At 39.8% G+C, this 23,558-nt stretch overlaps 1 protein-coding gene and 1 long non-coding RNA gene across 2 annotated transcripts in view; both read left to right on the top strand.

Moving 5' to 3' along the window:
* Window positions 1-23,558, top strand: part of LOC116526228 (melanoma inhibitory activity protein 2) — a 59,418-nt gene that overhangs the window by 16,363 nt on the left and 19,497 nt on the right. The window contains exons 5-9 of the mRNA XM_032242490.1: window positions 542-745; window positions 1,021-1,121; window positions 20,279-20,410; window positions 22,897-22,918; window positions 23,006-23,094. Of these exons, the coding sequence (XP_032098381.1) occupies window positions 542-745; window positions 1,021-1,121; window positions 20,279-20,410; window positions 22,897-22,918; window positions 23,006-23,094 (548 nt within the window). The remainder of the gene's footprint in view (window positions 1-541; window positions 746-1,020; window positions 1,122-20,278; window positions 20,411-22,896; window positions 22,919-23,005; window positions 23,095-23,558) is intronic.
* On the top strand, window positions 11,346-20,176 carry LOC116526230. Its single transcript, XR_004258037.1, has 2 exons — window positions 11,346-11,494; window positions 19,499-20,176. It is a non-coding gene; the product is annotated as an uncharacterized LOC116526230 (long non-coding RNA).

Genomic DNA, 23,558 nt, shown 5'->3' with positions numbered 1-23,558 from the left:
TGTTACTTTACATGGTGGAAAGGACCTTGCAGATGTGATTAAGGATCTTGAAATGGAGAGTTTATCCTCGTGTGTCTAATGTAATTACAAGGCTCCTTATAAGAGGAAGGTAGGAGTGTCAGAGTAAGAGAGACAGAAATTAGAAAATGCTACACTGCTGGCTTTGAAAATAGAGGATGAGGCCATGAGTCAAGAAATGCAGGAGGCCTCTGGAAACTAGAAAAAGCTAGGAAACGGATTCTGCTCTAGAGCCGCCTAAAGGAATGCAGCCTTGCCAACTTCAATACCTTGGTTTTAGAATTTCTGACTTCCAAAACTCTAAGAGGATAAATTTGCGTTGCTTATGCCACCAAGTTTTGGTAATTTATCTTACTAGTAATAGGAACTAATACAGGATACAATTTACTTTTTAGTGTATTCTTTCTTTAATGAAGTATCACAATGACCTACAAAAGTTAAAAAAATGACCTGCCTAGGAAACAAAAGGGAAGCCCTCAACAAAGCAAGTATTTGGGAAAAACACATTTCTTTTTATTTGTAGATATGGTCTCTAACATAGAGTTACCTATGAGAAGTCATGAAGAAGTACATTTCAAACCCTCATCTTCTAAAAATAATGATGAAAATTCAAAACCATCAGTAGACACTGACGGGCCTGCTCTGGTGGAGATAGACAGATCTATGGAAAATACCCTGCTAAATAGTCAGATGGTTTCAACTGAAAACTCTTTGTCTTCTCAAAAAGGTAAGAAACAAATTATTGGGGGGTGGGGAGGTGGGGAGAGATAGCATGGGGAGAAATGCCAGATATAGGTGAAGGGGAGGAAGGCAGCAAATCACACTGTCATGTGTGTACCTATGCAACAATCTTGCATGTTCTTCACATGTACCCCAAAACCTAAAATGCAATTAAAAAAAAAAAGAAACAGGTTATTTATTCTCTAATGCTTCAATTAAGGAAGAAGTTAGAATCAGAAGTTATATAATATTGTTAACATATTTTTATTTATAAATCAACAGAAGATGCTTCTGAATTTCAGATTCTGAAATACTTATCCCAAATTGATGCTTATGATTTCATGAATTCTGCATTATCACCAGTTGTAACTCTTACAGAAAGGGTAAGTTTTCCTTTTAAACCTTTTGCAACAATTTTACCTATTTTGCTAAGTATAAGATGGCTGCAAAATATGTTTGAGTGAATCCTCCCTGTATAATGTTTATATAACGTTTCTCTTTCCATGAAATTTTACCTGTAAGATTTCTCTTTACATGAATGTTTTGTCATATGGATATTGATTTTTAAAAACATTTCCCTAAGCTTTGTTGATGTTGACCTTGAGCAGTGTTTGCTTTCTGCCCTACCCCCAACTTTTTTCAAATTAGGGAAAGTTATATACTAAATAAGTTAACTCAGAAATAATAGGAACTAGAGCTGGGTGTGGTATCTTATGCCTGGAGTTCCAGCTACTTGGGAGGCTGAGGCAGGAGGATCCTTTGACTGAATGTAACAAGGAGAATTAAAGGGAAGAGTGAGTCCAAGGGTTTAAGACCGGACCTTATCTCTTAAAACAAAACAAAACAAAACAAAACAAAACAAAACCACACAAAAAAAACCAAACTGAAAATGAAAAGCAACTTGTTTGTGTTCAACTGAGAGCTGTAATCTCAAAATTGTGTAATGTAGGAGTACCAAAGCAATTAATATATCAAAATTTAACCAAGCTGTAACTGAAATTCCAAATTCTATTCACTTTTTCACTTGTTGTAAATCTTAATATTAAATGAGATATTGCAAAAGGACTAGCTATAGTACTTGGCACATAAGAGGCCTTTTATAAATGTTCCTTTTCTCATCTACTGCCATGATAGTAATAATTGAGGAAGCACTTTTATCTTCTTACTTATAGTCTAAGCTGAAATTTAATAGGGGTTGTCTTCAAGGAGCTTACTCTAGTTGGAGGACACAGATAAAAAACTAATAATCGTAATATAGTGCTATAATTGTCACAGGCTGCCACTGATATTCAGGAGAGGCTGCCTAGTAGATTGATTGGGAGTGTTAGGTAGAGAGGGTGGGGAGATGGAGTCTGGGAGAGTGTCCCAGAGAAGATCATATTTGAGCTGATTTTGAAGAAAGAGTAGAAGTTAGCCAAAGAAAGGATGGGCATTCTAGGGTGAGAAGAGGATTTTTAAAGTACTGAAGTGGAAGAGCATACAGCACTTTTGGAGCACACTAAGCAATTGAGTTTGATTGAAGATGAGATGAAGCTGAAGATGTACACAGGGGTCAAATAATAGGGAGTTCAACTCTATTTTGATGGGGCATTATTGAATTTTAAGCAGGGAGTACAATGAAAAAGTTTCATTTATAAAGTCTATCAATGTTGTCAAATAAAGATTAAAGGGGTGAAGACCAGAGGCAGGGGGTTTAGTCAAGAAGCTGTTGCGTTAGCTCTGAAAATGAGGAAATGGCAAAAATCTAAATCAGGTTTACTAACTCACATGAAATGAGTGAAGTACAGGTAAAGGTGAGAGCTGTAGCCAACTGGAGATTTTATGCCCTGTCTAAAGGTTAAAGGTACTACTTACCTTTAGTCTAGTTTCCCCAGATACTCTGATTTTCTAGAAAAGCTGGAAATCTGGAATTTTGTGTGTGAAATCTCACAGTTTTTAATACTGGCAAATATTTAGAGTAAGACAAAACACCATGCAGGTTAGACAAAACATTCTGTGAGTGGGATTTGGCCTACTAGCCATACCTCTAGCCTACCATCAGGTGGTGGTAGTTGAAATGATTGAAAGGGCAAATTGGATAGATCTTTTGTAAGTATAATAATTGGACTTAATGACTGACTGACTGAATGTAGCATGGAGAATTAAAAGGAAAAGTGAGGATACCAGATTCCCAGCTTGGGGATCTGGTAACTGTTACCAGGTTTCTAGCTTGGGGGACCTGTTAGATGGTGGTGCCACTGAGTCTTTGTGAAAACTGGGCTAAGTAACATACATCATTTTGCTTTCAGAGGCCACTTCCTCACTTAATTTTTTTTTTGCTTGGTTTAAGAGATTTGACATTACATAATAAATAAGCCTAGATAAATCATTAATTTATTCTATATGATTTGGTGTTGAAGATATTGACTATAAAATGTTAGGCCAGGCATGTTGGCTCAGGCCTGTAATCCCAGCACTTTGGGAGGCTGAGGCGGGGGCAGATCAATTGAGGTCAGGAGTTCAAGGCCAGCCTGGCCAACATGATGAAATCTCGTCTCTACAAAAAGATATAGAAGTTAGCTGGTCATGGTGGCATGCGTCTACAATTCCAGCTACTTGGGAGGCTGAGACGAGAATTGCTTCAACCTAGGAGGCAGAGGTTGCAATGAGCCAAGATCGTGTCACTGCACTTCATACTGGGCCATAGAGTGAGAGTGTCCCAAACAAGCAAAACAAAAACAAAAAAAGTAGCTAGAAATCTGAACCAGGTTAGGAGAAAAGAAAAACTAATAATAATGATAATTACAAAATAGTCATAATAAAACTTTCAGCTCCCAATGGAATTAATTCTACTTTTTGGTATGTCTTGTTGAAATAACCCTCACCTCTTAACCTGCTCCTCCACAAATTATATGAATGAAGTTAAATAATTGAACAGGTAATTTGCTGATCAATACATGATATTCACTTCTATATAAAGTACTTATTTAATACAGTGTATACTAAGTATCCTTATTTTTGTGAACTCAGTAAACATAATCAAATACATTTTACTTATACCATTTTGGTTGAAATTATTTAGACATGGAAATATTGAATTTAAATTTATGTTAATTATCTTGTGATCTTGAAAAGTCACTGATTGTCTGGGAGGTAGTCCCAGTTTGAAAACTCCAATATAAGAAGCTGAGACGAGATCACAGGCTGCTGGCCAAAACTGGCTTTGTATTGTCAAAGAAAATTGTGAATCAGTTGTCAGCATTTAAAAGGTGAGCTCATATTAAAATCTGAATTTCTGTATTCTCTTGAAAAAGTAGAAGACTGTGATATATAGTTGCCAATTTTTCTCAAGCAAAAAGAAGCTCAAGTTGGTTAGTGCTTGCTTACATAGACATGCACTCCCCAATCTCCTACATTTATGTCAACTGAGCTTGGTCTCTAGAGGGCTTTAAGCTCATATTTAGACTAAACATTCTGAGAGTTCCTGCTAGATCTAGGATTTTAACAATCTAAATGTATCTATTGAGCACCCATAATATAGATGTGAATAGCTGAGTAAATGGAAAATTTGAACAGTTTTCCAGTTATATTTAGGTGAAAGATTTCCTTTTCTTCTTTTCTAAATATTTTAGATAATTCTTTCAACTCATTGGTAGTTTCAGGTAAATTTTATGCAGAACATACTTTCTTTTTAATGTTCAAGTACTAGGGATCAACACTACATTTTTCTTTTGAAAATTAAAATGATAGTTCTTAAATGACTCCATTACATCAAAAGCAATGCGAAATTAAAGGAGGCAGTTTTTTTTTCAAATATAACAAAGAAATTATGATGAAGCAAAGGTTTTGGGAAAAAAATGATTTTTAGGTTTAACGATTCCAAAAATGTGAAGAAATTGGAATCAGCACTACTGAAAACTGAGTAAGTGATTTGAAAGTTCAAATATATAAACTATCTAAAAAAGAAAAATAAAGAAATAGAAATTTATGAGTAAAAAAAGAAAATGTAGAATAAGCCAAGAGATTTATGCCAAGAATAGAATTTCCAGGAGAGAAAGTAAATGAAGAAAGCAATAATTCAAGAAATTTTAGAAAGAAAACTTATCTGAGCTTTACAAGTAATCAAGTTGGTTTTGAGTGAGCTTCTTAATCCTGAGTTCTAATTTGATTGCACTGTGGTCTGAGAGACTGTTTGTTATGATTTCCATTCTTTTGCATTTGGTGAGGAGCGTTTTAGTCCATTTATGTGGTTGATTTTAGAATAAGTGCTATGTGGCACTAAGAAGAATGTATATTCTGTTGATTTGGGATGGAGATTTCTATAGATGTCTATTAGGTCTGCTTGGTACAGAGCTGAGTTCAAGTCCTGAATATTCTTGTGAATTTTGTCTCATTGATCTATCTAATATGAACAGTGGGGTATTAAAGTCTTCCACTATTATTGTTGGGGGGGCTAAGTCTCTTTGTAGGTCTCTAAGAACTTGCTTTATGAATCTGGGTGCTCCTGTGTTGGGTGCATATATATTTAGGATAGTTAGCTCTTCTTGTTGCATTGATCCCTTTACCATTATGTAAGGCCCTTGCCTTTTTTGAGTGGAGTATCCTGTATATGTCTATTAGGTCTGCTTGGTCCAAATCTGCATTCAAGTCTTGGATATCCTTGTTGACTTTCTGTCTTGTTGATCTATCAAATATTGTCAGTGGAGTGTTAAAGTCTTCCACTCTTATTGTGTGGGGGTCTAAGTCTCTTTGTAGGTCTCTAAGAACTTGCTTTATGAATCTGAGTGCTCCTGTGTTGGGTGCATATATATTTAGGATAGTTAGCTCTTCTTGTTGCATCGATCCCTTTACCATTATGTAAGGGCCCTTGTCTTTTTTGATCTTCGTTGGTTTAAAGTCTGTTTTATCAGAGAGTAGGACTGCAATCTCTGCTTTTTTTGTTGCTTTCCATTTGCTTGGTAAATCTTCCTCCATCCCTTTATTTTGAGCCTATGTGTGTCTTTGCACATGAGATGGATCTCCTGAATATAGGACACCAATGGGTCTTGACTTTTTATCCAATTTGCTAGCCTGTGCCTTTTAATTGGGGGCATTTAGCCCATTTACATTTAAAGTTAATATTGTTATGTGTGAATTTGATCCTGTTATCATGATGCTAGCTGGTTATTTTGCACATTAGTTGATGTAGTTTCTTCATAGCGTCATTGGTCTTTATATTTTGGTTTGTTTTTGCAGTGGCTGGTACCAGTTTTTCCTTTTCATATTTAGCGCTTCCTTCAGGATCTCTTGTAAGGCAGGCCTCGTGGTGACAAAAATCCCTCAGCATTTGCTTGTCTGGAAAGGATTTTATTTCTCCTTCGCTTATGAAGCTTAGTTTGGCTGGATATGAAATTCTGGGTTGAAAATTCTTTTATTTAAGAATGTTGAATATTGGCCCCCAGTCTCTTCTGGCTTGTAGGGTTTCTGCAGAGATCCACTGTTAGTCTGATGGGCTTCCCTTTGTGGGTAACCTGACCTTTCACTCTGGCTGCCCTTGACATTTTTTCCTTTGTTTCAACCTTGGAGAATCTGATGATAATGTGTCTTGGGGTTACTCTTCTCAAGGAATATCTTAGTGGTGTTCTCTGTATTTCCTGAATTTGAATGTTGGCCTGTCTTGCTAGGTTGGGAAAGTTCCCCTAGATAATATCCTGAAGTGTGTTTTTTAACTTAGTTCCATTCTCCCCATCACTTTCAGGTACACCAATGATGGTGGGTTTGGTCTTTTTACATAGTCTCATATTTCTTGGAGGCTTTGTTGTTCCTTTTCATTCCTTTTTTTCTAATTTTGTCTTCACGCCTTATATCAGTAAGCTGATCTTCAGTCTGTGATATCCTTTCTTCCTCTTGATTGATTCAGCTATTGATACTTGTGTATGCATCACAAAGTTCTCGTGCTGTGTTTTTCAGCTCCATCAGGTCATTTATGTTCCTCTCTGAACTGCTTATTCTAGTTAGCAGTTCCTGTAACCTTTTATTGAGGTTCTTAGCTTCCTTACATTGGGTTAGAATATGCTCTTTTAGCTCAAAGGAGTTTGTTATTAACCACCTTCTGAGGCCTACTTCTGTCAATTTGCCAATCTCATTCTCTGTCCAGTTTTGTGCCCTTGCTAGAGAGGAGTTGCAATCATTTGGAGGAGATGAGGCATTCTAGTTTTTGGAATTTTCAGCATTTTTGTGCTGCTTTTTCCTCATCTTCATGGATTTATCTACTTCTGATCTTTGAGGCTGGTAACCTTTGGATGGGGTTTTTGTGTGGGGGTCCTTTGTTGATGCTGCTTTCTGTTTGTTAGCTCTCCTTATAACAGGCCCCTCTTCTGTAGGTCTGCTGCAGTTTGCTGGAGGTCCACTCCAGAACCTGTTCATCTGGGTATCACCAGTGGAGGCTGCAGAACAGCAAAGATTGCTACCTGCTCCTTCCTTTGTAAATTTCATCCCAGAGGGGCACTGGCCTGATGCCAGCCAGAGCTCTCCTGTATGAGGTGTCTCTTGACACCTGTTGGGAGGTCTCTCCCAGTCAGGAGGCATGGGGGTCAGGGACTCACTTGAGCAGGAAGACTGTCCCTTAGCACAGCTGATGAGCTGTGCTAGGAGAATCCCTCTTGTTAGGATCAGCTGCTCGCTTCAGGGCCAGCAGGCCAGAACTATTAAATCTGCCGAAGCTGCCCACAGCCGCTCCTTCCCCCAGGTGCTCTGTCCCAGGGAGATGGGGGTTTTGTCTGTAAGCCATTAACTGGGGCTGTTACCTTTCCTTCAGAGGTGCCCTGCCCAGAAAGGAGGAACCTAGAGAAGCAGTCTGGCTACAGCTGCTTTGCTGTGCTGTGGTGAGTTCCGCCCAGTCCAGACCTCCCAGCCAAGGAGGCAGATTTTAGAGAGCTACTAGTATACTGAGTCTCCTGATTCCATGATGGAAAGTGGAGAGTATTTCAAATCTCCACAGGAGCCTTGGCAAGAGTAATCTGAAAATTTAATGTAGGACAGTGTTTCTTTCAAATCTCCACAAGGTGCTTTGGCAAGAGTAATCTGAAAATTTAATGTATGTCTTTTGAAAATTTATTTCCCCTTAGGTCTTTTATCTCTTTTCTATTTTTTTCTCTGTTGCTCAGGCTGGAGTGCAGTGGTACAATCACTGATCACTGCAGCTTCAGCTTGCTGGGCTTAAGCAATCCTTCCCTCTCAGGCACCTGAGTAGCTGGGATTACAGGAATGTGGTACTACACCTGGTGGATAGTTTTTTTTTTTTTCCCCCTAAATTTTTTGTAGAGACGAGATCTCACTATGTTGCCTAGGTTGGTCTGGAACTCCTGAGCTCAGGGGAATCCTTCTGCTTTAGCTTCCCAAAGTGCTAGGATTACAGGCTTGAGCCATTGTGGCCAGCATCCCTCCCTCCTTTCCTCTGTTTTTTTTTCTCTCTCCCTCCCTCCTCCCTTCCTTCCTTCGCTCCCTTCCTTTCCGTCCCTCCTTCCGTCTCTCCCTCTCTCCCTCCCTTCCTTCTTTCTCTTTCTTTTTCCATTTTTATTTTGGATTCAAGGGGTACATGTGCATGTTTGTTACAAGGGTAGATTTTGTGTTGCTGAGATTTGGGCTTCTATCATCCAGATAGTGAACATAGTACTCAGTGGAAAGTTTTTCAGTCCTTGACCCACACTCCCTCATTTTTGAGTCCCTAGTGTTTATTTTTCTCATCTTTATGTCTGTATCTACCCAAGATTTAGCTGCCACTTATAAGCGAGAACATGTGATATTTGGTTTTCAGTTTCTGCATTAATTTGCTTAGAACAATGGCCTCCATCTGCATCCATGTTGCTGCAAAGAAAATGATTTCTTTTTTTATGGTTGCATAGTATTCCATAGTGTATATATATCACATTTTCTTTATCCAATCCACTGTTGATGACACCTAGCTTGAGTCCCTGTCTTTGCTATTGTGATGCAAAGTGCTGCGATTAACATAAGAGTGCTTGTGCCTTTGTTAGAACAAGTTACCTTCTTTGAGTATATACCCAGTAATGAGATTGCTGGGTCCAATGGTAGTTCTATTTTTAACACTACTTTTTATATATTTCATAATTGAGGAGCCTCTTTGAGTTCTAACATTTATATGTTCTTAAGTAGAATGCTCTATTTATTCATGGAATATACAATGGAAATTACCTAGCTGTTGTTCAGAAGGTAGTTCCTGATTCAATATGTTTTGAGAACAACTCTTACATCGCTAGTACAGAGATTAAAGATGTGGCTCCACAATTTTGATTTTCTTCTAAAGGACTAGATCTTAAAGCCAGTGACATTGCCTGTTTAATTAAAAGGGAGTAACTAGTACTTACAGCTTTGCAACGGGGCCCTTCAAAAGGGAAATCAGTGTAAGTTGTGAACAAAGTTTACTGGTTAGCATGTTTCTGATGTTCTTGGATGTTTTCTGTATCTGTTACAAACACTAACAGCATTTGTTCTAACATCTGCTTTAAAACAGTTACTATATAAGACCAAAAAAATTCCATGTCTGCTTATGGAGGACAGTTTTTGAACATATTTTGCATGATATAAATCATGTACTCTCTCTGAATAGGCCATAGAATAAAACACTGTAATTTTTATCAGTTATCAAATTCAGGATTTTTCTTTTCAATTATAGAAAGAGGTTAGTAATATGTATGACATTCAAAAAATATAGGCGCATATATATGTGAGTATCTATATATTTAATAAGGAGTGAGGTCCATGAAATTGGGTTATGAGTTGGTAGTCACAACTCCACCTGTAGCACCCCTTTACCACACAAATGTCAAAACAGGATCACAGTGTGGAAACAGAAGAGTACAGAATATCTTAGAATCTGAAATCTTTCTCAAGGATATGAGGTGCCTGGTAGAACTTTATTTACATGTTAGGAAATTTTAACATGAGCTTTTTAAGAAATGGAACTGAAAAATTTGGAGGAAGAGGTGAGTTTCTATGTAACTATTAAGTATACAGAAAAAAAAAAATAAGTTTGAAATTTTGCCCTAAGTTTGTTAAGCTTTACTGTGTTTTTACTATGGGGGAAACTTAGATTTTTCTTTTTTTTTTCTTTTCATTTTATTTATCCTGTCCTTAATCTTTTTAATATTTGGAACGGTAATTATTGAAAATTGGAGAGGGGTACAGACTGACTTAGGGAGGGCAAAGGAGGTTTCTTGTTTTTTTTTGTTTTTGTTTTTGTAAGTTCTAAAACTTGAAAATGATTCTGGAGTCTCCCGAAAATGTACAGACACACTGAAGAATTTTTATCGAGTAATACAATGTTTTAATTGAGGCATACACATTGTTCTAGGATTCTGTGAAATTCTAAAGATAAAAGTTTGATTATGCTTGTTTTAACTTTAATAAACTATTCAGTAATGTAATTTTAATACACTGTCTATCTAACACGTATGAAAGTTGTGTAATACCTTACACCTTAACAATGGAGAATTACTAAGCAATTTCGGCTACTCCGATACTAGCATTTCCTGAAACTCCTTAGGCTGATGTGGCAAAGGAGAAACAGCAATCTGAGTTCTAAAAAGCCAGGCCGCATTTTGGTTCTGACAATCACTTGCTGTGAACTTGGGCCAGTTTTTGATTTTTTAAATGGCGTAACAATTCGTTGCTACAAGTAGTTACATCAGGAAAATTTCTAAGATTTTGTTCATCTATTGAGTTCTCTTGAGTGTTTTGTTTAGGAAGAAGTATCTGCTCCTTTTTGAGTTGCTTCACCAAAGACTTGAGAAGGCAGAATTTGATGAGAATGATTATGCTGGCAAGGAAGACATATGTACGAGATTGGTTATCCTTTACACCTACGTCAGCTAAAACTGTCTCCTACGAACAAGTGCAGCACTTGGCACTTTATTCAACAGTCCTAAAAATAGGGTCCTAAATTTAGAGGGCAAGGTTCTACTTTTAGCCCCTCTTCTCGGAGGAAAACAGCGCGCGCTGCGACGGGCCAAAGCCCACAGGAATTTGATTTAGCATTTGGGTAACTGGGCACTAATGGAATTGAAGACAGCTGGGTCTAGCAAGTGCCCAGGTGACTCAGGTAAGCGAGGAGACCCGATCGAGGTTCTCTTGCGTGGGACAGGTTAAACTCTGACCAGACCACAGCTGAGCCGGAACGCCTTCCTGTCCAAAGTCCAAAGTCCGGACATGGTTGGCAGGGCGCACCGGCGGGTGCCCCACAGGCCGTTTTCCTGTCTGGAATGACGGCGGTTACTGGCGTCCCGGGGCCGGTGGGGTCTCCTGGGGTACGCCGCCGTCAGGGCTTCTGCTGGGCGCAGACAGCGGGCTGTAGCCGGGCGGCGCAAGGAAAGCCCTGGGTGTCGGGGCTGGGCCTGGCGTCGGCCCCAGGTCGAGGGGGCGCCCGCATTCGTCCCCTGGGGTTGCGCCGAGGCGCCTCTGGGAGAAACCTTGCCGCCGCCATCGGGGCCACCCGAGGCGGGGACCTTGGGACCAAGCCCTGGTATTTGGGGCTGTGCGGCTCACACGACAGCGCAGAGTATGAGGCCGAATCCCGTTCTCCAGCCCCAAGCCTCTCTACTACGAGGACTGGGTGGCTTCGCTAGGTAGAGCGCCGGCCCCTTTAAGAGCGAACGACCAGGACACGTCTGCGAAGCTTGCGCGAAGGGGAAGTTAGCGCCTGCCAGCGTCTCCCCGCCTCTCTACCTCCCAGCGGCTGCCTGGCCGAAACCAAACTGAGGGGTGGGGTGGCGAAGACAGGGTGCGTCGCAGGCTTGTGCGGGTCGGGCTCAGACCTGCGGTGCCTCAGGATGTAACGTGTAACAAGGGAGCCGGCGTGGGCAGCGTGGGCCTGTAAGGCCTGTGGGTGCCCGCGTCCCCCAGCTACCCCCGCAGCCGGCTCCGCAGTGGTCCGCTCCGGTTGCCGGGTGCGGATTCGGGTTCCGGACCGGAGGCTGCGTGTTCTCCGCGGCTTATTGTGGCCCCGGCAGGCCAGGGTTACTGTGGCTACTGCCAGAGCAGTCTTGGCGCTATGGAGGAGCCCGGGGCTACTCCTCAGCCGTACTTGGGGCTGGTCTTGGAGGAGCTACGCAGGGTGAGGCCGGGCGCGTTGAGACTTATGTGGCCCAGAGGTCGCGGGAGCCGCCGGGGGAAGGAAGCGGTAGACTGGCTTTGCGGGTAGACCGGCTTTGGGCTCTGAACCGCAGTGGTCGGAGGTCCTGAAGCCAGTCCTCGCCTACTGCCCGGCTCCGGCCTGTGTTCGAGGCAGTAGTCAGGCTCGTAGGGCACTTGAGTGGTTTTTGTGTGGTGGAAGAGGACCTGGGGCTCTGGAAGGTGAAGAAAGCACTTGCTTAGCTGGACTTTGCAAAGGTGTAAATGTTTCCCGATTCCTAAAACTAATTAGCCCTTCCGTTAGGTTGTTTAGCAGGGTTCAGTGACACGTGGTTCCTTCGACTGTGAGAAACTTGAGGACTGGTCCTTTAAATTAAATTAGTGATGTAACTTGTCGTTGAGCCTTGAAAGGACACCTGAGGTTGGGCGGGGAGTTGAAATTTTGATTCTGCATGTTTTTGGTAAAGAATGCCCCTTTGAGATGCTCTGTCACATGTGAGATTGTTCTTCACTTCCGTCTTGTTAATGTACAGTCTAGAGACAGTAATTTCCCAGTGTTCACTTTTTTTTTTTCGGGTCTAGTTTATAATCAGGTTGTAGAGATTTTTCTGAAGTGTTTCTAGGTGTCTTTGTTGACGTGTAGGCGTATTTATGTCGCTTTTTAAAAACTGTATTAAATCTTTCAAAAGACCACATAATTATTGAGGCAGTTATGATTGTTTCCCTATGTGAATTAAAAGTACTGTTGCCATAGTGTTAGTTTATGAGTTCATAGTTTGTCTGCTGCATACATGTATGTATGTGTTTAATATGTAAGGAGCATCTTTATGGAGATTCTAAATAGGCAAAGACATAGTTTCGGGCACTCATATCATGTTGTCTGTTAGAGAAGATTAAAAAAAAATAGTACAAAGTGAAACTGATGAAGTGCTTACCTAAGCATACGCACAAAATGTTTGGGAAATTGATGGGTGGGAGAGATTACATTTTCTTGAGCGGTTAGGAAAGTCTTTCTAGGCTGAGCAAATAGCTTAAGCAGAGGAGGCCTGAAACAGCACGGTATGTGCAGGGAATTAGGAGCTGTATTACTTGGAGTATAAAGTGGGCTTAGGGAGTGTTGTACAATGATGCTTGCTGGAGATGTTGAGTAGATTCCAAGTGCTGTACGTGTTGGGAGAGCTGTTGAAGGCTTTTCACTGGTTAGATTTTGGTTTAAAAGCTCTTTTTGATAGTAGCATGTAGATTAGCTGTTAAGGAAACAAAACTTGAAATAAGGATTAAGGGAGAGATTTCAGTAGTAGGAATAGAAAAGAGGATACTGCATGGGGAAATAGCCTCTAAGAGCTAAAATATGTTTGACTTTATTGCATGTGAAGGGTGAAATGAAGAAGGAATCTAAAATGACTCCCAGGTTTCAGGCTGTGGTAACTTGTCATTCATACAGGTAGGGTGTATAGGAAGAGAAGCATATTGTGGGATGGGAGATAATTTCAGACTGCACATTATTTCCCTTTCTTCACTAAAAACAACAATACTCAAGATTTAGTTTTTATAGGCCTGCCAATTTACAGAGACATGGAGACATGCAGCCAGATTTGCAAGTTTAGTCTGATGAATTCACCTACACAGTTTTTTCTTCTCTTCTTTTTCTAATGCGACTACCCTGGCCTGGGGGCTAGGATGGCACAACATTGTTCTGCTTAAAATTTTTTTTTTTTTTTTTTTAGTTTTAAAAATTATTTTGTATTGAGGTATATTCACAGAGCATAAAATTTATCCTTTTGTCATATCTGTTTCAGTGTTTTCTTGGTATATTCACTATGTTAATGCAACTATCAGCATAGTTCCTCAACATTTTTGTCACCCGAAAAAATAAACTGTACTAATTAGCAGTCCTAATTCACCTCCATCCCTTGACACCACTAATCTATTTTCTGTCTCTATGAACATGTCTGTTCTGCATGTGTCATATAGTCATACTATGTGTGGCCCTTTTGTGTCTGGCTTCTTTTACTTAGCATGTTTTCAAGGCTTATGCATGTTGTAGCATGTAACACCTTTGTTTCTTTTTTTTTTTTTAAAGGAAAAATTCACATAACAAGAAAACATAATCATAACTGCCTCAGCGTCCCAAAGAGCTAGTATTGCAGGGTCTCACTCCTGTTACTCAGGCTGGAGTGCAGTGGTGCGATTTCAGCTCACTGTAACCTTGACCTCCCCTGCTCAGGTGATACTCCCACCTCAACCTCCTGAATAGGTGGGACCACAGGCACGTGCCACCAGGCCTGGCTAATTTTTTGAATTTTTTTGTATTTTTCTCCATGTTTCCCAGGCTGGTCTCAAACTTCTAGGCTCAAGTGATCTGCCCACCTTGGCCTTCCAAAATGCTGGGATTACAGACATGAGCCACTTTGCCTGGCCTGTCATTTCGTTTTTTTGTCTGAAAAAGTATTCCGTTGTGTGAATATATCACATTTATGTCATAGTTGATGGACATTTGGATTAATACTTTTTGGCTATTATGAATAATGCTGCTATGTGTACAAGTTTTTATATATGTTTTTACTTGTCTTGAGTAAGTATCTGGGGTGGAATTGCTGAGTCATATTTACCATATGTTTAATTTTCTGAGAACTGCCAAATTGTTTTCCACAGTCACACCATTTCACATCCCCACCAGCAGTTTATGAGGGTTCTAGTTTTCCACATCTTTTCCAACACTTGTGATTTTGTTTTTTTGTTTTTAATTGTCACCCTTGTGAATGTACAGTGAGTGGTATTTCACTCTGGTTTTTTTTTTTTTTTTTTTTAAGACAGAGTCTTGCTCTGTCACCCAGACTGGAGTTCAGTGGCTTGATCTTAGCTCACTGCAGCCTCTGCCTCCTGGGTTAAAGCGATTCTCCTGCTTCAGCCTCGAGAGTAGCTGGGACTATAGGCGTGTGCCACCACGCCTGGCTAATTTTTGTATTTTTAGTAGAGTTGGGGTTTCACCATGTTGGCCAGGATGGTCTTTATCTTCTGGCCTTGTAATTCACCTGCCTTGGCCTTCTAAAGTGCTGGGATTACAGGCATGAGCCACTGCGCCGTCTTACTCTGTGTTTTTTTTTTTTTTTTTTTTTTGGTTGTTGTTGTTTGTTTTGTTTTTTAAGAGATGGGGTCTTGCTTTGTTGCCCAGGCTAGAGTGTAGCGGCATGATCATAGCCCACTACTGCCTTAAATTCCTGGCCTCAAGGGATCCTCCTGCCTCAGCCTCCCAAAGTGCTGGTATTACAGATAGGAGCCACCACATCAGGCCTCATCGTTGTTTTAATATGTGTTTTCCTAGTAACTAGTGATGTTGAGCATGTGCTTATTGTTTATATCTTCTTTGGAAAAATGTCTATTCGTTTCCTTTTGCTCATTTAAAAAATGAGTTATTTGTCTTGTTATTGTTGAATCATAGCGTTCTTTATACATTTAGGATGGTAGATGCTTATCAGATAAATGATTTAGAAAGATTTTCTCTTATTCTGCATTTTCACTCTCTTGGTGTGTTTTTAGAGGCATAAGCATTCTAAATTTTGATTAAGTCTAATTTATTTTTTTTCCCTTTGGTTGCTTTTGCTTTTGGTGTCATATCTAAGAAACTGTTGCTTAAGACAAGGTTACAAAGATTTACAGTTAACGCTTCCTTCTAAGAGTTTTAGCTCTTAGTTCTTTGATCCACTTTGAGTTATTTTGTTTTTGTATACGTTGTGAAGAATGGGTCTAGATTTATTCCTTGGCATGTGGGGATTTATTGGATTATTCCAGTATGATTTGTTTGAAAGGACTTCTTTTTTCGTTGATTTGTCTCGATACTGTTGAAAATAATTGACCATAAATTTAAAGATTTGTTTCTAGACTCTCATTTCTATTTCATTGGTCTGTGTCTATCCCTATGCCATTGCCACATTGTCTTAAAAATTTTTTTTTACACAACATCTTGATTATTGTAGCTTTGTAGTAAGTTACAGCAGGGAAATATGAGTCCTTCAACATTCTTTTTCTTTATCAGTATTGTTTTTCTTTATCAATATTGTTTTGGCTATTTGGAGTTTCTTGCATTTCTATACAAATTTTAGGAATTCAGTTTTAGGAATTTAGGATTCAGTTTGTCCATTTCTGCAAAAAAGGCAGTTGGAATTTTTATAGGGGTTGCATGGAATCTGTAGATCAGTTTGGGGAGTATTGCTGTCTTAATGTTAAGTCTTTCAAGCTGGGTACAGTGGTTCATGCCTATAATCCCAGCACGTTGGGAGGCCAAGGTGAGAAGATCACTTGAGCCCAGGACTTCGAGACCAGCTCAGACAACTTGGTGGTCTCTCTGCTCCTTAGCTCAGCTGGGTCTGAGTACATGTCTCACGACCAAGAAGAATTAGGCATGCAGACCCAGGAGAGTGAGTGGAATAGAATTTATTAGGCGAAAGGAAAGCCCTCAGCAAAGAGGGAATGCAGGGGGTGGTTCCCCTACCCGAAGGCAGGTAAGTCTCCCTGTGTGGCTGGGTCTGGGGCCTTTTATGGACTCAGAATGGTAAGTGCATGCTGATTGGTTTGTGATTATGCTATAAAAGGTTAAAGCAAAGACACCACTCAAAGATAGGCATGACAATGTAGAAAACTAATTAGGAAAGGGCAGGTATATGTAAAATAGGTGAAGAGTGGGGATCAATCAGAGGAAAACGCACCAAACAGGAAGGCAAGTTCTCAGTTTGGTCCAAGGATTTAACTTGTAGCTTGGCTTTCAAGCTTTAAACTGTCTTCTGCTTGGAGTTGGGGTTTCACTAGGCACCTGCCCCTATCTGTCTAGGCATTTGGCTGCCTCCTGGCACTCTCAAAACGCTGTCTCCAAAATAAAAAAATTAGTTGGGCAAGTGGGACGTGCCTGTAGTCCCAGCGACTTGGGAGGCTAAGGTGGGAGGATCACTTAAGCCTGGGGAGGGCGAGGCTGCAGTGAGCCAAGATTGCACCACTGCACTCCAGCCTGAGCGACAGGGTCAGTCCCTGCCTCAAACAAACAAACAAGTCTTCCAGCCCATGAACATGGAGTAGCTTTACATTTATTTAGGTCTTCCTTATTTTCTTTTCACAGTATTTTGTAGTTTTCAACATGCACTCATTTTGTTAAATGTATTCCTAATATTCTTTTTGATGCTATTGTAAATGGAAATGTTTTCTTTATTTCATTTTCAGGTTGCTCTTTGTATAGAAATTCAACTGATTTTTCTATGTTGATTTTGTACTCTGCAGCTTTGCTGAACTTGTTATTAGCTCTGATAGTTTTTCCATAGATTCTTTAGGATTTTCTATATATATAGAATAGCATTACGTCATCTTCAAACAGTTTTTCTTCTTCCTTTCCAGTCTGGATGCCTTTTATTTATTTATTTTTGCCTAATTCCGCTGGCTAGAACCTCCATTACGATGTTGAATAAATGCTAATAGAGTGGACATTGTTTTTCCTGATCATAGGAGGAAAGCTTTTTTTTTTTCCCATCATTAAGTATGATATTAATTGTAGGCTTTGTATAGATGTTCCTTGTCAGTTGAGGAAATTCCTTCAAATTGTACTTTGTTGAGTGTGTGTGGTTTTTTGTTGTTGTTCTTTGTTTGGGACAGGGTCTCACTCTGTTGCCCAGGCTGGAGTGCAATGGCATGATCATGGTTCACTTCTGTCTTGCTGTCTTGACTTTCTGGGCTCAGGTGATTCTCCCACCTTCGACTTCTGAGTAGCTGGGACTATAGGCATGTGCCACCATGCTTGGCTAATTTTTGTTGAATGTTTTGATTATGAAAGGGCACTAGATATAGTCAAATGCTTTTTCTGTGTCTGTTGAGATGATCATGTGTTTTTTTCCCTCTCCATTCTCCTAATATGGTTTATAACATTAATTCATTTTTATATGTTAAACCAACCTTGCATTTCTGGGATAAATCCCACTTCGTTATGGTACATAATCCTTTTTATATGCTACTGGATTTGGTTTGTTAATATTTTGTCATGGATTTTTGCATCTGTGGTCATAAGATATATTGGTGTTTGATTTTCTTTTCTTGTGATATATTTGTCTGGCTTTTAAATTTTTATATAAAATCTGAGAGTAAAAAATCTCCTTGAGAAAGCCAGAATAATTTAGACCAGAGCAATGAATTTGAGGTGAATCTTTTAGAACTCAGATTTTTTTTTTTTTTTTTTTTTGTGATGGAGTCTTGCTCTGTCACCCAGGCTGGATTGCAGTGGTGCAGTCTTTGCTCACTGTAGCCTCCTCCTGGGTTCAAGCAATTCTTGTGTCTTAGCCTCCCGAGTAGCTGGGATTACAGGGTCACACCATCACTCCCAACTAATTTTTGTATTTTTAGTAGAGACGAGGTTTCACCATGTTGGCCAGGCTGGTCTCAAATTCCTGACCTCAAGTGATCTAACCATCTTGGCCTCCCAAAGTGCTGGGATTACAGGACTGAGCCACCGTGGCTGGCCAAGACTCAAGATTCTTTGCCTTTCCTCACTCTACCAGATCTAACCAGCTCAATCAAGGTTTTATTTTATTTTTTATTAAAAAGTTTTTTTAAAAAAATTATTCCTTAATTTCCATTATTTCCTTAATCCTTTTTTTTTTTTTTTTTTTTTTGGGACAGAGTCTTGCGCTGTCACCTAGGCTGGGGTGCAGTGGCGTGATCTGCAACCTCTGCTTTCCGGGTTCTAGTGATTCTCCTTCCTCAGCCTTTCTAGTAGCTGGAACTACATGTGCCCACTACCATGCCTGGCTAATTTTTGTATTTTTAATAGAGACGGGGTTTTGCCATGTTGGCCAGGCTGGTCTTAAACTCCTGGCCTCATGTGATCTGCCTACCTTGCCCTCCCAAAGTGCTGGCATGAGCCACTGTGCCTGGCCCTAGCCCCGACCTTTAAACTAGAATTTACCATGTCCTTTTAGAAGAGAAGAGCTGATAAAAATGTGATTGAATCTAAGAAATATTATTGTATTAAAGATAATTACATATTTGATCTAAGAGATGCTTTTGGAATTGCTTTTAAAGTATAGTGCCATAAATCATATTGGTTACACGATTTTTGAGGTAGTGTGCATCTATGTGTTGAATATGTTAGCTGAAAGTAAGATACTTGGGAAATATGTAAACTGTGACAAGAACCTCTTTTCTCCCTGGTATTGTGTATTGGATGCCTTTTTTCCCCAATGGCAAAAATAAGTATCTTTTTTTTTTTTTTTTTTAAATAATCAATTGCCTGTAATTATATTAGATTTCTATGAACTGGTACGTAGGGTAATGTAGAGAGGCAGAAGCAGAGATCAGGGTAAAGGGATATTTTTTAGAAGTATAATCATGTTTGTTTGGTACAGGTTAATGAAATATAGATAGCAATTTGGAAGGAGTACGTATTTAGATTGGAGTTATAAAAGATTTTGAAGAGGAAAATAACTATTAAAGACTGTTCTTATAGGCAGAAAGGGCCTACAAGGCAGATTTGCTGTAGAGGTTTTGGGTTAAAGCCTGAAAAGAATCAAATCTGATCATACTTCAGATTGTTCTTACAATGGCATTTTTCTTTTTTCCTCTTACCTTTCTCTTTTTCTTTTTGATCGAGTAATATCTTGGGCCTGGTAACAAAGAGTAGAATAACCCCACTGGGTAAGAATGAGTAATGAGCTAACTCAGAGAAAGGTGAAATATAGAAGCAACAGGAAAAGCCTTAGACTGTGTTGTGCTGACGATCTGCTGTGGGGAGAAGTAATGTGGAAAGGCCATGGTCAGAAGATCAGGGTCTTTGGAGGAGATAATAGAAATAATTACCCTTTGTTGAGCACCTATCTGGCATGTTCAAACAGCATTATTCTCATTACACAGTAAGAGAAGGGACCTACAGAGGTAGGGTGGAGAGATTCAAACTCCAAACCCAAAGCTCTTTCAGCGGTGTTCAAAACTCTTTTTTTAGTTTTTGAGACAGGTCTTATTTTGTTGTCCAGGCTGGCTTTGAATTAAACTTTTTATTTTTAAAGCTGCAATTTGATTTTTTTTTTCCTGTAGGGAAATTGTATATTGGGGACCTGATTATACTCTACACATACAACCTAAACTAGTTGAAATCAGGTTAAGAGTACCTGAACCCCAGGTCACTCAGCTTCTTTCTTTGGCCTTCTCTTCTCATCCTCAGAAGTTCTGAGGCACCTCTGTAGAACTCCAGTTTGAAGTTAATTGCATTTCACCATACTGCTGTTCTTTACCTGGTGATAGTGATTGAAAGTTGCCAGAAAAATGTACTCTGATACCTTCTGTTTGGTGTTAGTCTGGCAGCCCATTTTATGTTAACCACGTAAACTTGTACCTATGTTTGTAATCAATATTTTTTTTTTATCAAAAGTGCATTTTTAAGTATTTACTTTTCTTTGTCTTGAAGGTTGTGGCAGCACTGCCTGAAGGTATGAGACCAGATTCTAATCCTTATGGTTTTCCATGGGAATTGGTGATATATGCAGCTGTTGTTGGATTTTGTGCTGTTCTCTTTTTTTTGTGGAGAAGTTTTAGATCGGTAAGTAACCAGTGTTGTACTAAGAGGATGTTCATTCTGTCACTGGACTGAACAAGTAATATGAGAAACATGTTTTTTATTTTAAGGAAACAAGTTAGGAACTATGTAGGGATTCAGAGGGTTTTTTTTTTTTCGTTTGTTTTCTTTTTTTTTAAGAGATGAGGGTCAGCAATGAGAGTCAGATCCAGTGTCATGGCTCTCACCTCTAATCCCAGCACTTGGGAGGCCGAGGCAGATGGATCGTTTGAGCTTAGGAGTTTGTGACCAGCCGGGTCAACATGGTGAGACCCCATCACTACAAAAAATACAAAAATTAGCTGGACATGGGAATACCTGTCTGTGGTCCCAGCTACTCAGGAGGCTGAGGTGGGAGGTTTGCTTGAGTCTGGGAAGTCAAGGCTGCAGTGAGCTGTGATTGCGACACTGCACTCCACCCTGGGTGACAGAGGGAGACCCTGTATCAAAAATAAAGAGATGAGGGTCTTGTGTTGCCCAGTCTGGTCTCAAACTCCTGGGCTCAAGCAATCTTCCTGCCTCAGCCTCCCGAAGTGCTGGGATTACAGGTGTGAGCCACCATGCTCGACTTGAATCTTTTAATATAAGATCTTTCATATATATATATTTTTAAAGAAATGGAGTCTCACTGTGTTGCCTAGGCTGCAGTGCAGTTGCTATTCACAGATGTAATCATAGTGTACTACAGCCTCAAACTCCTGGCCTTAAGCAACCCTGTTCGGCCTCGTGAGTAGTTGGGACAACACAGACCCATGGCACTGTGCCCAGCTTCATCTTCTTTAATTCTGGAAAATTTTTTTTATTTTTGAGACAGGGTTTCACTCCTGTCACCCAGGCTGGAATGCAGTGGCATGATCTCAGCTCACTGCAACCTCTACTTCCTGGGCTCAAGTGATTCTCATGCCTCAGCCTCCTGAGTAGCTGGGATTACAGGCCTGCACCACCATGCCTGGCTAATTTTTGTATTTTTTTTGTAGAGATGGGGTTTCATTGTGTTACTCAGAACTCCTGGCCTCAAGTGATCTGCCCGCCACAGTCTCCCAAAGTACTGGGATTATAGGCATTAGCTACCACGCCTGACCTAATTTTGGGAAAATTTTCATGCATTTTTGGGACTACTATTTTTCAGATATTGGCCCTTCTATGTCTGACTTCCATATCTCTTAACTTCTATTATTCAATTTCTTTATGGTTTTCTGTACCTTTTGAGAGAGTTCCTCAATATGAGGAACTGAAATCAGTTCACTTATCCATTCTTCATCTATACTCATTGTAGAGTATCTTGTTTTTTAAAGGTTTCCCATTTAATTTTATCTCTATTCATATTCTGTAGATGACTGAAGTCCTCATTTCTTTTCTACTTGTTTGTGTTACCTTAGCCCTAAGACTGATCCTTTTACAAGTGAATTCCCCCCTGCTTTATTATTTGAGAGAGGTTAAGGAATAAAAAAGTTTAGTTTACTGTTTCTAGTCAGTTCAGGTCTATGACCCTATGTAACATTTGTCTTTTATTCTGCTGTTTTATTTTGGATATTAGCATCAGGGAATATGATAATAGGGGCTGCTGCTGTTTTTTTTTTTTTTTTTTTGAGATGGCGTCTTGCTCAGTTGCACAGGCTCGAGTGCAGTGGCGTGATCTTGGCTCACTGCAACCTCTGCCTCTCGGGTTCAAGCAATTATTCTGCCTTAGCCTCCTGAGTAGCTGGGACTACTGGCATGTGCCACCATGCATGGCTAATTTTTTGTGTTTTGTTAGTAGAGACGGGGTTTCACCGTGTTAGCCAGGATGGTCTCGATCTCTTGACCTCGTGATCCACCCACCTCGGTCTCCCAAAGTGTTGGGATTACAGGCTTGAGCCACCGTGCCAGGCCTAGGGGTCTTCTTGAAATTATTTTTTTAGGGTCAAAGAAATTAAACAAGTATCTTTAGAGTAAAGTTATTTCAGAGCTTTTAATGTGCTGTTTCACAATGTGAATCTTCAATAGGGAGCCTTTAATAAGTAGTATTTAGGCCTGGCGAGGTGGCTCATGCCTATAATTCCAGCACTTTGGGAAGCCCTGGTGGGCAGATCAGCTGAGGTCAGGAGTACTAGACCAGCTTGACCAACATGGTGAAACCCTGTCTCTACTAAAAATACAAAAATTAGCCAGACATAGTGGAGAGTGCCTGTGATCCCAGCTCCTTGGGAGGCTGAGGCAAGAGAATCTCTTGAACCCGGAGGCAGAGGTTGCAGTGAGCTGAGATTGCACCATTGTACTTCAGCTTGGGAGACAGAGCAAGACTCTTTTTCAAAAAAAAAAAGTAGCATTTATTTTCTCATTGGAAATAGAATACAGTACCTTCGGTTTACTTGTATTTATACTAAGGCAATAAGAAACCCATATTTTTAAGCTGGTAGTAGACGTTAAAAAATTGATTTATTTGAGTGTGTATTTGTTTTAATATAATTTTTGTTAAAAATTTGTTTCAGGTTAGGAGTCGGCTATATGTGGGTAAGTTATTTTTTCTGCTTTAAATCTCTTTGTTGTGATGTAAAATCTTCTAATAATTTACTCATGATAATATTGGCTTGACTTTAGGAAGAGAGAAAAAGCTTGCTGTAATGCTTTCTGGACTAATTGAAGAAAAATGTAAACTACTTGAAAAATTTAGCATTCTTCAAAAAGAGGTAAGATATTTTTGAAAATAATATTCATCTTAGAGTCAGAGAACTTTATACTTCTCACTGTAGGCGCTTTTGTGTATATTTAAGATTATGAATGCTTTGTTGCAGAGTATGAGAGTTCTCTTGCTTTTCATATTCAACACTTAACCGGTCTTACTAATTTTAATCATTGTACAGTGGCATCTCCTTATGCTTTCCCTCTGTGTTTTCCTGACTGATGAGATCGAGCACAGAAACACATCCTCTGCATGTGCACAATTCTGGTGTCTTTTTGTGTATCCGAATGTTCTCTTCTCATAAAGACACCAGTCAGATTGGATTAGGGCCCACCCTAACAGTGTTAACTTATTTTGACCACCTCCAAAGGCCTTATGTCCAAATAGAGTCACTTTCTGAGGTACTGGGGGTTGGAGTTTCAACATACGAATTTGTGGGGACACAATTCGGTCTGTAATAGTCTTTGATCC

This window comes from Sapajus apella, unplaced genomic scaffold, assembly GCF_009761245.1.
Source record: "Sapajus apella isolate SASKATOON/1434 unplaced genomic scaffold, GSC_monkey_1.0 scaffold50, whole genome shotgun sequence".
NCBI lineage: Eukaryota > Metazoa > Chordata > Mammalia > Primates > Cebidae > Sapajus > Sapajus apella.
This window is presented reverse-complemented; position numbering and strand designations above follow the sequence as displayed.